This window comes from Heterodontus francisci, chromosome 15 (assembly GCF_036365525.1).
Source record: "Heterodontus francisci isolate sHetFra1 chromosome 15, sHetFra1.hap1, whole genome shotgun sequence".
NCBI lineage: Eukaryota > Metazoa > Chordata > Chondrichthyes > Heterodontiformes > Heterodontidae > Heterodontus > Heterodontus francisci.
In genome coordinates, this window is record NC_090385.1 from 74,881,469 (window position 1) to 74,896,996 (window position 15,528).

Genomic DNA, 15,528 nt, shown 5'->3' on the forward strand with positions numbered 1-15,528 from the left:
AATCAGAACACTAGCAAGTTGTTAAGTAGATTGTTTTTTTATTATTATTGAGAAGCCAAGGCCAGGACACTGCCCAAGTTGAAGGAGTAGGAAACATACATGATAAATCAAGAAATGGAGCACAGAATTTTTTTAGCACAATACAAGGCCTTTAGATCCATCGTTTCAATGCCAGTTCTTTGCCTCTGTGCAAACAAATTTCTCCTAATCTCTCTCTCTCTCTCCGTGATGATTTGAAATTGCTGACTCCCCAACCAGAAGAAATTCTTATTCTCTATTCGCAATACAAAAACCCTTCATAATTTTAAACACCTCTATTAAATATCCTCCTAAAATTTTGGGCCCAGTGGAAATAGTTGCAGTATCTCAAGTTTCTGCTTATAGTTCTAGTTTTCTAACCTTGGGCTCACCCTGGTGAACCTACGTTGTATGCTATCTCTGGCTTTCATGCCCTTTCCTTTATATAATGTGGCACCTAGAACTAACAGTGCTCTTTTCCGAATGTTTTGTATACATTTGTCATTGCTGCATTACTGTTTTAAGTAGTGATTGAGTGGAACAAGTTTTGAGTTTTTAAAGCATGTTGATTGTAGAATTGATGAGGGAAAGAGTTTCCACACTTCTGATGTCCTGATGAAAGATATGGGATGAATCATGATTTTGCTACAATGACCATAAGGGTATAGTTCCTTGAGTAGTTGCACATGATTTTCTTAAAATAGACTTTCTGTCCCTATTTGGTTTAAGAGTCTGCATCTCAATATTCTAGTTTGGGTCAATATGCCGTGCGAAGGGAACTGTGGAGATGTGTGTTTCTTAAACATAGTTTTGCCAGATTTTTATTTCTGTGCCTAATTTTTAAATTGCAGTAGAAGCCCCATTTTAGCTTTGTAAACCCTTATGTCTGATCAAATTATTTGGTGCACTGAGTAGTAGGCATGCTTATCCTGTTCACTGTGTAATTTAATTAGCTGATTTGGTAGCTTTGTAGGGAGTACTGAATGTCGTCGTGACTCGAGATGGTTGCATTATTTGCAAAACCGAAATGATGGTACCTTTTGTTCAAAGCTTTGTTGGCTGACATTTGCTTAAAGTGAATTTGACGTTTACGAACTTTGGTGGTGGTAGCAGTAGTATTTGCTGCTATTTACGATACTTCTGGATTGCAGTGTATTTTCATCCTCTTTCTCTCCGTCACAAGCATCCATAAGCTAATGGAGAGAGTTATTTGTTGGGAATTTTGCATGACAAAACTGACAAAGTTGTATAGAAATAAGGAAACAGGAGACTGCTATAAATGTTGCTTGGGATGATTTGGTGGCTAAAGAAAAATCAAGTAAGCTGCCTTATTTAGTAAGTGATTAGTTTATCCATCTATATGTGTTGATTAGTATCTGAAAGTATGTGTGTAAACTGAGCATACCTGGAAGGTTTCATTGGTATATTTGTTTCAGTTTGATGAAGAATTTACAGCTCGACAGGAGGCTCAGACTGAAATTCAGAAGAAAGATGAAAGAATAAAAGAGCTTGAAACAAAACTCCATCAACTGGAAGCAGAGGTAATGAAATAAATGTGCTTTTTGTTAAATTTCAGCAAGTAATGATTAGAAAGCCATATGAGAAAATTGGAAAATTGCCAGAAAGATCAGACTATATAGAATAAATTCCACTGGTTTTTAGGCAATCAGAGACATAGAGTCATTACGGCACAGAAAGAGGCCATTCAGCCCATCACATCAATGGCAGCTCTCTGTAGAGCAATCCAATCAGCTCCATTCCCTTGTTGTGTCCCCATAGCCCTGCAAGTTTATTTCCCTCAACTGTCCATCCAATTTCTTTATGAAATCAATCATTGTCGCCATTTCCACCACCTTGAAGGCAGCAAATTCCAGTTCATTACCACTTACTGCGTCAAAAGGTTCTTTTTTTTTTCGTTTTTTAATTTCTTTTTTAGAGATACAGCACTGAAACAGGCCCGATGGCCCACCGAGTCTGTGCCGACCATCAACCACCTATTTATACTAATCCTACACTAATCCCATATTCCTACCACATCCCCACCTGTCCCTATATTTCCCTACCACCTACCTATACTAGGGGCAATTTATAATGGCCAATTTACCTACCAACCTGCAAGTCTTTTGGCTGTGGGAGGAAACCGGAGCACCCGGAGGAAACCCACGCAGACACAGGGAGAACTTGCAAACTCCACACAGGCAGCACCCAGAATTGAACCTGGGTCGCTGGAGCTGTGAGGCTGCAGTGCTAACCACTGCGCCACTGTGTTCTTTCTCACATCTCCCCTGTATCTCTTGCCCCATACCTTAAATCTGTATTTCTATTGGCTATATTAACAAAGGTTAGTTAGTAAGTACTTTTTTAAAAAAAAAGTGGTAAAGCGGAGGTGGTTCCATGAAACTGTTCATGTATGATTGTAGAAAATAAGGGTAAGGTGTAATTATTACAGGAATATTTTACTTAATCTTTACAGTGGAGGAAGATACAATGCCAGTGTTATAGGAAAGGTGAATGAAGTGGAGAAAATTACCAAGTTAATGTAAAAAAGAAAGTTTTAATGGCTATTATAATGGATTGAAAGTGGATAATTAACCAGATCAAGCTGATTTTCACCAAGGCTGTTCAAAAAAGGTCTTTGAATGTTTGCTAGATTGTGGCTGTAGTATCAGAGCATTAGAAGCAATTAAACTGTTTTTTGGAAAAGGAGCAAAGTTTAAATTAAGTAACTGCAGGCCAGCAACTTGAATGTCATGTTGCAAAAATTTGGAGAATCTATCATTAGCAGTCATGTAAGTGCGCTCTTGGGAAAAAAAATATGCAATTGATTGGGATGAGTCAGCATGTTCTGTGAAAGATAGGTCATGTCTAATTAACCTAGTGTGTTTTGGCAGAATCACTGAGGGGCATTGATAGATATTGTATATATGGATTTTCAGGGGGCATGTGAGGTGATTCAGTACACCAGATTGCTAAAACTGTGGCATTGGGTAGGAAACTGATTGGAGGTTGACATTGTGAATATAAAAGACATCTGGTTGGTGGGCGGTATAAACGTGATATTCCCTCTTCCGAACACCACCGCGTCCCCAACCCTTTTTATTGGGATTGGTATCTCATGGTATACATATGTTGAAAATGCCTGTATTTGGGAAAGAGGAAAGTATATCTAAGCGTGCGGATGTTATTATATTATGAGGTATTGTGAAGCACTTGGAAGAAAATTGCAAAACTACTTCAGTTAAACAAATGATGCAATCAGTTACAGATGGAGTTAAGGTGTGAACTAGTACACATTGAGCATAACAATGACAGGTGGAAGTATCATCTAAATGGAGAAGTAAACAGGTGGGCTCAAATGAAAAAGCAGTTTAGGAGTCTAGGTTTATAAATCATTAAAAGCCAAAGAGTGATTGGGTTTTAATACAGGATACACAAAGGCAGGAAATTACTACTGCAAGTGTATGGACTGTTGGTCAGGCATTATTTGGTGGCCCATTTTGGGAAGGGGCATTCTGACCTTGGAGAAAGTCCAACAACAAATGATGCGTGACTATAACCCCAGTTGAAAAAAAGAAGGGGAAGGCATGATATTATGTGTTTAAAATAACAGAGAATTGACAAGGTAAATATGAAGTACATTTTCCTTTAGTAAGGGAATTGAAAACAAAGAGACATAAAAGTCTGAATTATCTGCCTCGCCTCCACCCCCCCCCCCCCCCCCCATAGGTCAGGAATGGAGGTGGGGGGGCTGTGAAAATACTGGTGTGTCAATTTCAAGGCCCCAAATTTGGGGCAGTACAGAAATCTCTCACTCTTCCCGATTGAGGCCAATTAAAGTTTAAGAGGTTGTCAAGGGGTGAATTTCAAATCCTTAAAGGGGTAAATGGCTACCCATGCCTTCAGAACCTGACCAGCTTAAGGGAGGCAGGTAAAGAGTATGGAGCTAGCCATGGCTGCCCCACGGCGCAACCCTGGTCCCATAAGAGGGTCAGCGAGGCAAAAAGGGACTGGGCACTTAGGAAGCTGTCGAGCGAGGGAGCCGTGGTTTACTAAAGAAGTTGAAGCGCTTGTCAAGAGGAAGAAGAAGGCTTATGTTAGGATGAGACGTGAAGGCTCAGTTAGGGCGCTTGAGAGTTACAAGCTAGCCAGGAAGGATCTAAAGGGAGAGCTAAGAAGAGCAAGGAGAGGACACGAGAAGTCATTGGCGGATAGGATCAGGGAAAACCCTAAGGCCTATAGGTATATCAGGAATAAAAGAATGACTAGAGTTAGATTAGGGCCAATCAAGGATAGTAGTGGGAAGTTGTGTGTGGAATCAGAGGAGGTAGGGGAAGTGTTAAATGAATATTTTGCGTCAGTATTTACAGTAGAGAAAGAAAATGTTGTCGAGGAGAATACTGAGATTCAGGCTACTAGGCTAGATGGGATTGAGGTTCACAAGGAGGAGGTGTTATCAATTTTGGAAAGTGTGAAAATAGATAAGTCCCCTGGGCCAGATGGGATTTATCCTAGGATTCTCTGGGAAGCTAGGGAGGAGATTGCAGAGCCTTTGTCCTTGATCTTTATGTCGTCATTGTCGACAGGAATAGTGCCGGAAGACTGGAGGATAGCAAATGTTGTCCCCTTGTTCAAGAAGGGGAGTAGAGACAGCCCTGGTAATTATAGACCTGTGAGCCTTACTTCGGTTGTGGGTAAAATGTTGGAAAAGGTTATAAGAGATAGGATTTATAATCATCTTGAAAAGAATAAGTTCATTAGCGATAGTCAGCACGGTTTTGTGACGGGTAGGTCGTGCCTCACAAACCTTATTGAGTTTTTTGCGAAGGTGACCAAACAGGTGGATGAGGGTAAAGCAGTGGATATGGTGTATATGGATTTCAGTAAGGCGTTTGATAAGGTTCCTCATGGTAGGCTATTGCAGAAAATACGGAAGTATGGGGTTGAAGGTGATTTAGAGCTTTGGATCAGAAATTGGCTAGCTGAAAGAAGACAGAGGGGGTGGTTGATGGCAAATGTTCATCCTGAAGTTTAGTTACTAGTGGTGTACCGCAAGGATCTGTTTTGGGGCCACTGCTGTTTGTCATTTTTATAAATGACCTGGAAGAGTGTGCAGAAGGGTGGGTTAGTAAATTTGCGGATGACACTAAGGTCGGTGGAGTTGTGGATAGTGCCGAATGATGTTGTAGGGTTCAGAGGGACATAGGTAGGCTGCAGAGCTGGGCTGAGATGGCAAATGGAGTTTAATGCGGAAAAGTGCGAGGTGATTCACTTTGGAAGGAGTAACAGGATTGCAGAATACTGGGCTAATGGGAAGATTCTTGGTAGTGTAGATGAACAGAGAGATCTTGGTGTCCAGGTGCATAAATCCCTGAAGGTTGCTACCCAGGTTAATAGGGCTGTTAAGAAGGCATATGGTGTGTTAGCTTTTATTAGTAGGGGGATCGAGTTTCGGAGCCACGAGGTCATGCTGCAGCTGTACAAAACTCTGGTGAGACCGCACCTGGAGTATTGCGTGCAGTTCTGGTCACCGCATTATAGGAAGGATGTGGAAGCTTTGGAAAGGGTGCAGAGGAGATTTACTAGGATGTTGCCTGGTATGGAGGGAAGGTCTTACGAGGAAAGGCTGAGGGACTTGAGGTTGTTTTCGTTGGAGAGAAGGAGGAGGAGAGGTGACTTAATAGAGACATATAAGATAATCAGAGGGTTAGATAGGGTGGATAGTGAGAGTCTTTTTCCTCGGATGGTGATGGCAAACACGAGGGGACATAGCTTTAAGTTGAGGGGTGATAGATATAGGACAGATGTCAGAGGTAGTTTCTTTACTCAGAGAGTAGTAGGGGCGTGGAACGCCCTGCCTGCAACAGTAGTAGACTCGCCAACTTTAAGGGCATTTAAGTGGTCATTGGATAGACATATGGATGAAAATGGAATAGTGTAGGTCAGATGGTTTCACAGGTCGGCGCAACATCGAGGGCCGAAGGGCCTGTACTGCGCTGTAATGTTCTAATTCTAAGGGTGTGCCCTTGGTGCTACACAGGTGGCAGGGAGAGTGGGCACTCAGCACCCGGGCTTTGAATGGGGTTGGCACCCTCAGTGAGCAAGGCTTCCAAGGCTAATTGGACGGCCACCTGTCCAGAAGGAAGGCTCCAACAAGCAATGGGGGCATGACTGTCAGATTTTGGGCCCAGTGCCGATGAGGAGCAACACCCTCCGCAGGAAGGGCAGAACCCTGGGAAATAGGAGGGCATGGGAGATAAATGAGGGGCAGGAAGGGCAACGGAGACCAATCCTCCAACACAGACTCTACTGCCGAAGACAGAGATACCTTGAGATGACCGCGAACCAGTCCTGTGGGAGGGCAACTTTCCAGGCAGATGATCAGAGATATGTGACCTCGTCATCGAAACCCTCGCACCTCACAGCACTGCTCACCATGCGCTGCCAGTGCCATCAAAGTCATTGTGGCCTTAAGCTTCTTCGCATCTGGCTCCTTCCAAGGATCAGCTGCAGACCTTAGTTGCATCTCACAAAAGGCTACACACCACTGCATCTCACTGATCATTGATGTCCTCTTTGCCAGAGCTGGACAGCACATTCATTTAACCACAGACCCTGCCTTGGAGGGACGGAGGACATTGGGTTTCGCCTCCATTACTGGATTCCCCCAGGTGCAGAACATCATTGATTGCACCCAAGTGACATCAAGGCATGCAGCGAACGGCCAGTGAGATCCATCAACAAGAATAGCTTCCACTCCCTCAATGTCCAACTGGTTTGCAACCACATCAAGAGCATCCTCCATTTGTGCACTCGCTTTCCTGGCAGCTGCCATGACTCCTTCATTCTCTGCCAGTCCAGGCTGCCTCAGATCTTAATTCCAATGCCCAAAGTGTGTGGATGGATCCCGGGGGACAAGGGGCATCCCTTGAAGAGATAACTGCTGACCCATCTCTGAGAGCCCCAGGCAGAGGCACAGAGGAAATGCAACCAATGCAACCTGCTCACTAGGGAAACCATTAGGAAGGCCATCGGGCTTCTGAAGATGCGATTCCGGTGCCTGGACCAGTCTGGTGGTGTCCTCCAATATCATTCTACAAGGGCCTTGGTCATTGTGGTGGTCTGCTGCACTCTCCATTACATGGCCCTACAGAGAGGTGTGGACATTGAGGATAGTGAGAACCTGGAAGGAGACAGCTAATCAGAGGAAGAGGAGGAGGTGGAGGGAGATGACGTGATAGAGCGGTGCCCCTGCTGCAGTATGAGGTGGCCTCCTTCTGCCACCCTCCAGGAAGAGGACCTCCCTCCTCCCCCGCACTGCTCCAGCATCAGTTCCAGGTCGGCATCAATGAAGCACGTCATCTGACCCACCTCCGTGGCTTCCCCCACTGGCTCTAAATGGACAGGAAACCCATTTCCGTATCAATTAAGGGCTGTGAAAATCTGAACTTTAATCAGTTTCCCACTGGAGGTGGGTTTCTGACCCGAAAATGAATCAGCCTCCTGTCTCCACCTCACATGGCGAAAATTCAGCCTGATATAATTGAAACTAAGCTAGTTAAAAGTAAATCCAGTAAAAAAAAAAGTCGTCTTTCAGAGAAATGTACTGCTCCAATAAAGACAATGTGAATTTGTGTTTGAAAGGGAGATAGATACTTGGGGAGTGAGCATAACAAGAGCTACGAATTGGGCTTGGAAAGAGAACTGCTAGAGTATTTTCTAAATCATGAGGAACTTGGAACTGTAGAGGAGCAGAGATTTGGAAGTCCAAGTTCAAAAAATCATTAAAGTTAGCCAGAGGTGCAGAAAGCAATCAAAAAGTCTAGTAAAATGTTGGCCTTTATGTTAAGAAGGCTAGATTACAAAGGGTAGGAAGTTGTGCTTAGCTGCGTAGAGCCTTTGGAGGGTTGTAGTATAAATTCACTAGAACGATACTGAGGCTTAGAGGGTTAAATTATGAGGACAGGTTGCATAAACCTGGCTTGTATTCCCTTGAGTATAGAAAATAGAGGTGATTAAACTGTTAAATGGATTTGATTGAGATAGAATGGAGAAACTATTTCCTCTGGTCGTGAATCAAGAATGAGGAGACACCATTCTTTAAAATTAGTGCTAGGCCATTCAGGAGTGAAATCAGGATGCAATCTTTCACACACACACAGTAGGAAAAAATCTGAAATTGAGAGTTCAGGACTGAAATAGATTTTCATGAGGTTAAGGGTATCATGGGATATGGAGCAAAGGCAAGTAAATGGAATTGAGGTGCAGTTCATCCAGGAGTTAATTGACTAGTGGAGCAGAATTGAGGGGCTGAATGGCCTTCTCCTGTTTGAAATGTTCCGAATACAAGTAATGGAGAAGAGAGAGATGAAAATGAAGGGGGCAAGAGAAGAGGTCTTGCAGAGTTGCTGAAAATTTTCTGGTGACCTCATTAACTTTCTGACAACAGCAGTTTTGAGCAATGTATTTTATACTTAATTACTAGTGAGGTATCTTCTACTACTCTTCCTTGTGATTTTTATGAGCCACAAATAATTGCTTACCCCACTGAGCAGAGTGAAACATGGACATTATTTAAAAGAGATATGTGTGTGTGCTGCATAGTTTCTTTTCCTTCGCTGATAATGTCTGCATATCTCTGTGGGATATCATGTGCACAAAAAGAACAAGTACAGAAAATGTCTAATGGCGGAAATAACTTGTAATGACAATCATTTTATGGGGAGACAAGAATCACTAATTTATATCTGTATTCAGCCAGTGCCTGAATGATTAAATTCTAATGATGTTTGGTTCAAAGCACAGGGACTATTTCAATTGATTAGATATGTGGTTGTAAAACTAGAGCCTTTGCCTGTTTTAGTGGATTTTTTTAATGTATTGTCTAGGTTTAGGGCTCCTTATTCCCACTAACCTATAATGCAAGAAATGCAAAGATTGTATTCAGTGCTCTCCCAGACTGAAGTTACATTTCAGAAAGGCGGTACAACTGTCACACAAATATACAGGTACATAATCTTTTGCTTTTGGCTTGTCTATCTTTGATTAAAAGTACTGTTGCTGGTTTGCAATAGAAATACTTGCTTAGGGGTACATTATGTTAATTAGGAACATAAATGAACACTCTTGGCAATATGTGTTACCAGCAGAATACTTTTAAAAGCTGCAGTGCAAGATTGACTTGCTCCAGTGTTGACCTCTGCTACAATCAATCAATGTCTCAGCATGGTTTGTAATACTTATCAAATACATGGTACCTGAACTGACACAAATAATCTTTCAAACTTCAATGCTCTAGGGAAATTATTTTAAAAATTAATTTTAAAACCCTTCACATTGTATTCAGTTGCCTTTCACTGAAATCTCTCTTGTACTGGATGAGAAGTAATATAGTTTTAATAAAACATACACTATGTGAAAGGAAGTAAGGAATACACATGAATGCAGATGAATTGCCATCTTTTAGATCAAATGAGCAATTTGAAAAGTGCTAAATAGTGCATCAGCTTTCTATACCCCTGGGCTCTAATTTTCAATACAACTACCTGAAGAGCCATCATGTGTCATGGATTTTTTTTCCCATTTCCCTTAAAGTGGGATCCAGAAAGACAAAGCCAGATAAAATTGACAGCAAGAGCAGTGACACTACTGAGTTCACCAGAGATGTAGAAGAAACGCCATTTCACACTTAAGTACCCAAAATGATATTGTGGCATTATTTGGCTGGGAAATGCATATTGGTAAACTATTCGACTGCCAGGGTCATCATCAATGAACCCAATCTTACTCTGTTGTCCAGCCATCACAGCTGAGCCCAGTTCTGTAATTGGAAGTCCATTTGCATTTCCTGTAGGGGCTACCAGGTAATGATTTAGGATCTGGAGCTCTGACTAATTGTCCCATGCCCTGAACTAGAGGCGCAGAGACCAATTGTAGTGCTCCTATTGCCATCTGTCTGAAGTGAGCAAACTCAACACAGAATGGGGATCAAATCCTGGGACATCTTGGTCTACGCGACTCACTCAATAGGCTTGTTGGACCATTGGTAATGCACTATAAACCTATTTTAATTCAGGACTGGCGTAAGAGGAGTGGAGACTTTGTTCAGTACTTTTATATGATTGTGAAATACTGTATCAGTCCAAAGTGAGCTCAGGAGGTGGTTGTACCAGTTCTGTTGTACTTGAAAGTTAAACTGAATAAATGGGGTAAATAGTTTAATAAGGAATATTGAATTAATGGGTACTGTTCTCAAGTATGATTTACAATAGATAATTTCTATAATCATCCACTCAAAGCTGTTTGTCACACTGCTGGTGTATATGTAATGTTTAAAATTCAGTATTTTTGCATAGGTTTTGTGTTTGAATAGATGTTTGGCCCATGGTATTTTTGTTCATCCTGTATTTGTTTCTTACTTAGTCATTCACGTGAGTTATGATCTCAGTAGTGTTCTAGTTGCATAATTTATTTTTATGAGCTTTTACGTATTTTTATGTTTTTTAAATTTTTACAGCAGAAAGCAGCGCCTGTGGCTTCTAGTGTACCTCCACCCGCACCGCCACCTCTCCCTGGTGGGATTCCAGCCCCACCTCCTCCACCTCCCCTACCAGGAGGCATTGCTCCGCCACCTCCTCCACCTCCCCTTCCAGATTGTGGACCACCACCTCCTCCGCCACTTCCTGGTGGCCCAAGGATTCCAGCACCACCACCACCTTTTGGGGGCCCACCTCCTCCACCACCCTTTGGGGGTGCACCTCTTCGTTTTGGAGCCCCTGCCGCGCTGCCGCATGGACTACAGCCTAAAAAGCAGTACAATCCAGAAACTCAAATGCGAAGAGCCAACTGGTCTAAGGTGAGCATTTGTGAAATGAGAGTGTATTTCTTCTAGTGTCAAATATTGTGTCATGGATGTTTTAGCTTTTAAAGCTAAGCAAGCAACCTGAAAGATTACTGTTCCAGGTAGCATTTCTTTCATAAAACAAAATCACACTGCACAAAGCTTAACACAGACTAGATATGTAATTTAAATGTTCCAAAAGTAGGGGAAGGAATTATTCTGAATAATGAAAAGCTCATACTTCCAATATGTTCAAATTGCTCTTCTCTCTTTGTCATCCCACCATCCATTTCTCCCTTATTATGCTTTGCCCACCCTAATCTCAACCTGCACGTATCAACAATCCTCTGCCTTTTGATTCTAATGTCACTATCCCAGGCTTGTAGCCCCCTCAAATAAGATTCGCGCAACTGGTCCTCACCTTTTATGTCCTTGGTACCAGCAAAATCTTCACTGTCTTGCCTCCAGGTGCTCATGTGTAGCTGCAAGTGTGAGGAGCTCGTAGATTTTCTTATCGGCAAAGTGGAAGCCATCTGTTCAGCTGTGTTGCATCTTATCCATTCCCCTTACCACTGAGTTAAGTCACCCCTCATCCCTTGGCGCTTTCTTATTCTGACCCTAATCTCTCTTTTTTTCATGGTATTGAGCTCCTCCTCCCTTGAGCTCATTCCCATTAACTCATAATCACCCAACTTCCTTTCTTTGCCCTCATGCTGGCTGAGATTGTAATTGGCTCCCTTTCTTCAGGCAGTCCATCTCACTTTCAAAACCAGCATCTGCATCTGTCTCCTGAAAAAACTCGCCCATGATCCGTATGTTGCTAACTACTGCTCCAACGCTAACCACCTTTTCCCTCACCAAAGACCTTGAATATGTTTGTCGAACCATTGTTCGTCTCTTCCGCTGGTCCCTGTTTGAATCCCTCCAATCGGGTTTCCACCCTTTAACAATATCAAAATAGCCATAATCAAAGTCATTAATGATATTCTTTGAGATGGTGACCATTGTGCATTATCCCTCTACGATGTCTCTATGCCTTTGATTAGGACCAGAATAAGCTTCCACGTGTATGCTTACGACATCCAGATCTACCCCTCTGCCATCTCGCTCAACCCTTCGACTGCCTCAGTACTGTCAGCCTTGCATAAGCCACAATCTCTTCCATTTAAACAGTGGAGATATCAAAGTGTTTGGCTGCCAACATGAACTTTGTGCTTTTGCCATTGACTCTATGCCCTTCTCTAAATTCTGTCAGTCTGAGTCTGTATGAAGCCTTTTAATCCCTCACCAAGACAACCTGTTTCCACTGTCATGTAGGCCCCCACCTGCCAAGCATGAGGCATATTAATTTCACCACATGGACATTACATTTCAAACTGTTGTTGAAGTGAAGAAAGGACTTGCTTTAAAAAAATTGCCAGATCTTGGCTGGAAAGACATTTGCATATTAACAGACAGTGCTTGGAAAGGACAAAGGACCATTGCCTGACCCATTCAACCCACAATGGACTTTTGATCACCAGACGTTGAAGGTGAGGGAGCTCGCATTCCAGACTGACTGCTAAGATGACCAAATACACAAACAGACATGGTCAAACCAGCTAGTCACATGACTAATCTGAGTAACCTGAGTTTTTTGAATTTGTACAAACTGTTTGGGCAGAAAGCAGAATGCTCCTGGACTGAGACGATCTCTCCTGGCTGGCTTGCCACAGCCTGCTCCCATCTCTTTCTTATAAGCCTCTGAATCCACTGAAGACACATGAATCCCAAGAGAGAAAAATCTCCTACAGAAAACAAGGTTTAAGAAGTTACTGGGCCCCAATGAAAAGCAAGATCTACTTACAATCAAGGACTTTATAGTGAGCTCGAAGAACCGTAACAAAAACTCTTCAGCTGTTACCTCAAACCTTTCCACTTTATTTTTCTTCTCTTTTCGGTCTCTATTTGCATATGTGTATCGCATATGCGTGCTAGCATGGGCGCGTCGTGTATCCGTTGGCATGAACCGAATTAGAGTTTAAATTTAATAAATTCCAACTTTTCTTCTTTAAACCTAAGAAAGCCTGTTTGTGCTAGTTTCTCTGCCTTATAATTGGAAAGCGGTGAACAAGGATTCACCAAGGAGGAGCTAAAGACATGGTGTGTTTAAAATTAAACCCTGTTATGGTAAGACCAGGTGAAGGCTGAAAGAGAACCCTAGACCTCTTTCTCATCTGGTCGTACTACCACTCTAACATCATTCATCAATGCCACAACTTCTTTCCATTTGCTGCTGAAAACCTCATTCATGCCTTTGTCACCTGCAGACTTGACTATTGCCATTGCCGGCATCATGTCCTCCAAAAATGTCAGCTCATCCAAAACACTGCTACCGAATCCTATGCTATACAAAGTTCCACTCACCCATTATTCCTATCCTTGTTGACCTGTATTGGTTCCTAGCTCCCCAGCATTTCAGATTTACAATTCTGAACCTTTTGCTTAAATCCTTCAATAGCATCACTTCTTCTGTATAATTGCCTCCGTCCAATCCTTCTCCTCTCCATTGGTGACTGTATTTTCAGATGCCTTGGTGCCACGCTTTGAAATTCCTTCACTAAGCACTTCTGTCTCTGCCTCCTTTTCCTCCTTTAAGCATCTTTTTAAAATCCACCTGTTTGATCAAGTTGGTACTCATATCGCTTACTATCTCCTCCTTTTTGATCTCTGAGAAGGCTGGGTTTTGGTACCTGACAAATGATATGTCGAGAAACACAAATACATTGGGAATGAACAGGAGAATTTGATTTATTGGATAGCTGTCTGGCACAGGCCCGATGAGCCAAATGGCCACCTCTTGTGTTGTGTGATTCTGTGAAACCATACAAATCCTTAATTTCTTAAAACCTCACTAATGAACCATCTGGGATTTATACCATGCAATTTAGGTCTAGGCTGTTAGGTCTCACCATTTTACGTCACCCAGTTCAGACTGAATTTGCAGTCACCTTGGCTACCCTCAGTTGGGGCACCGACAATTTACTGAGTGTATGAATTACCCTTTTCATACCAAATCATGAAAGATGAAGTCAGAGAACAAGTAATGCACTAATAAGTATTTATTAACCAGGAGATCACAACTTAAAGTTAAACATTGAATATACCAGCAATTAATAGATATGCATAGATGCAATAAGGGCTGTTTGCAGTTTGAATAACAAATAATAAATGGACAGTTACTCAATAAAATGAATAATAGCACATCAGTGCATCACTGTAATTCAACATTAGTGGGTCACTGTGTATTAAATTAGAGTTCTGTCTGAGACTACGAGAAATTGGTGAGGTTAAATTGGGGTTACATCTCTAGATAACTGAGAAATTAACAGCATTAGATGGCTTGTCTTTTGGATAGATTAATGTCTAGATGCTGGTGATGAGCCATATTTCCAGAGCTTAAAAGATCCTATCTGCAAGCAATGTGGTTAAGTGCATCTCCTTCCTTCTCTGGGCGAAAGGATTTTGCTTCTGGAGTTTTGAGTTGCTGAGCCCCTTTGGTGGCAGGGTTATCTGCGTTGAGCCAGCCCCTAGATGATGTCTCAAGGATGGGCTGCATGCCTGTGCGGCAACCCACCCCGCAGCAGGGGAGAAGCCAATGAAAGCCATTCTGGCGCCAATTAACTGGCATTTTCTTAGGGCAATGGCAGTTTGTTGGAGGTGCATGCGACTCCTACTGTGTCTACAGCTTGTCTGCTCATGGGAGAACCAGGATATATATGCGCAGAGTTATCTTTAAATGAGCATTTAGATTTCATTCAGCACATCCGCAGGCAAATGCTTTCAAGTGGAAGCGTTTCCCCTGCAGACTGATTCACCTGAGTTCTGGGGGTTAGGATTTGTCTGCGCTGTCCAGCATTAGTGCTGCGCCTCCATCTGTGGCGCCCTCTCCCTCTCTAGTCACCTGAGCAGTGTGCACCATTCTTCGTGGGGCTGCCAGCTATCCTTTCCTTTGGCTGCTCTGATTGGTCATCCTGCATCCGGCTCCTGCCCACTGTCCTGAATTGGACAGAGCTCCCGGAGGCAGTTCTTAATTGTCTGCCCACGGAGAAGATCGTGCCTGATGTCCCGCTATTCAGTCTTCTGGGTTCCCTAAGTGGAATTCATCCTGACAATGGGATTGGCACGCTTGTGGCAAATTCAGCCCTTTGTATCTGAAGAATACCTTGCATTTGTAAAGGTACCTTTACACAGCTGCTCAGCATAGACTACCTACAGATGAAGACAGAAAACCTTCTGACTACGGAGAAAAGTTGAGAGTAAAAGAGATGAAGAAATGTCTGCTACTCTAAAACTAACTGGGGGGTGCATGTGCCCTATTTTTATATCTTAAGTTCAAAACTGGGTGGCACAGTGGCGCAGTGGTTAGCACCGCAGCCTCACAGTTCCAGCGACCCGGGTTCAATTCTGGGTACTGCCTGTGTGGAGTTTGCAAGTTCTCCCTGTGTCTGCGTGGGTTTCCTCCGGGTACTCCGGTTTCCTCCCACATGCCAAAGACTTGCAGGTTGATAGGTAAATTGGCCATTATAAATTGTCCCTAGTATAGGTAGGTGGTAGGGAAGTATAGGGATAGGTGGGGATGTGGTACGAATATGGGATTAGTGTAGGATTAGTATAAATGGGTGGTTGATGGT

General features: G+C 42.8%; 1 protein-coding gene across 4 annotated transcripts in view; it reads left to right on the forward strand.

Annotated features, from left to right (window-relative positions):
* Positions 1-15,528, forward strand: part of diaph2 (diaphanous-related formin 2) — a 967,621-nt gene that overhangs the window by 394,800 nt on the left and 557,293 nt on the right. For all 4 annotated transcript variants that reach the window (XM_068047702.1, XM_068047700.1, XM_068047699.1 and 1 more), the window contains 2 exons: positions 1,455-1,559; positions 10,532-10,870. In XM_068047702.1, coding sequence (XP_067903803.1) covers positions 1,455-1,559; positions 10,532-10,870 — 444 coding nt within the window. The remainder of the gene's footprint in view (positions 1-1,454; positions 1,560-10,531; positions 10,871-15,528) is intronic.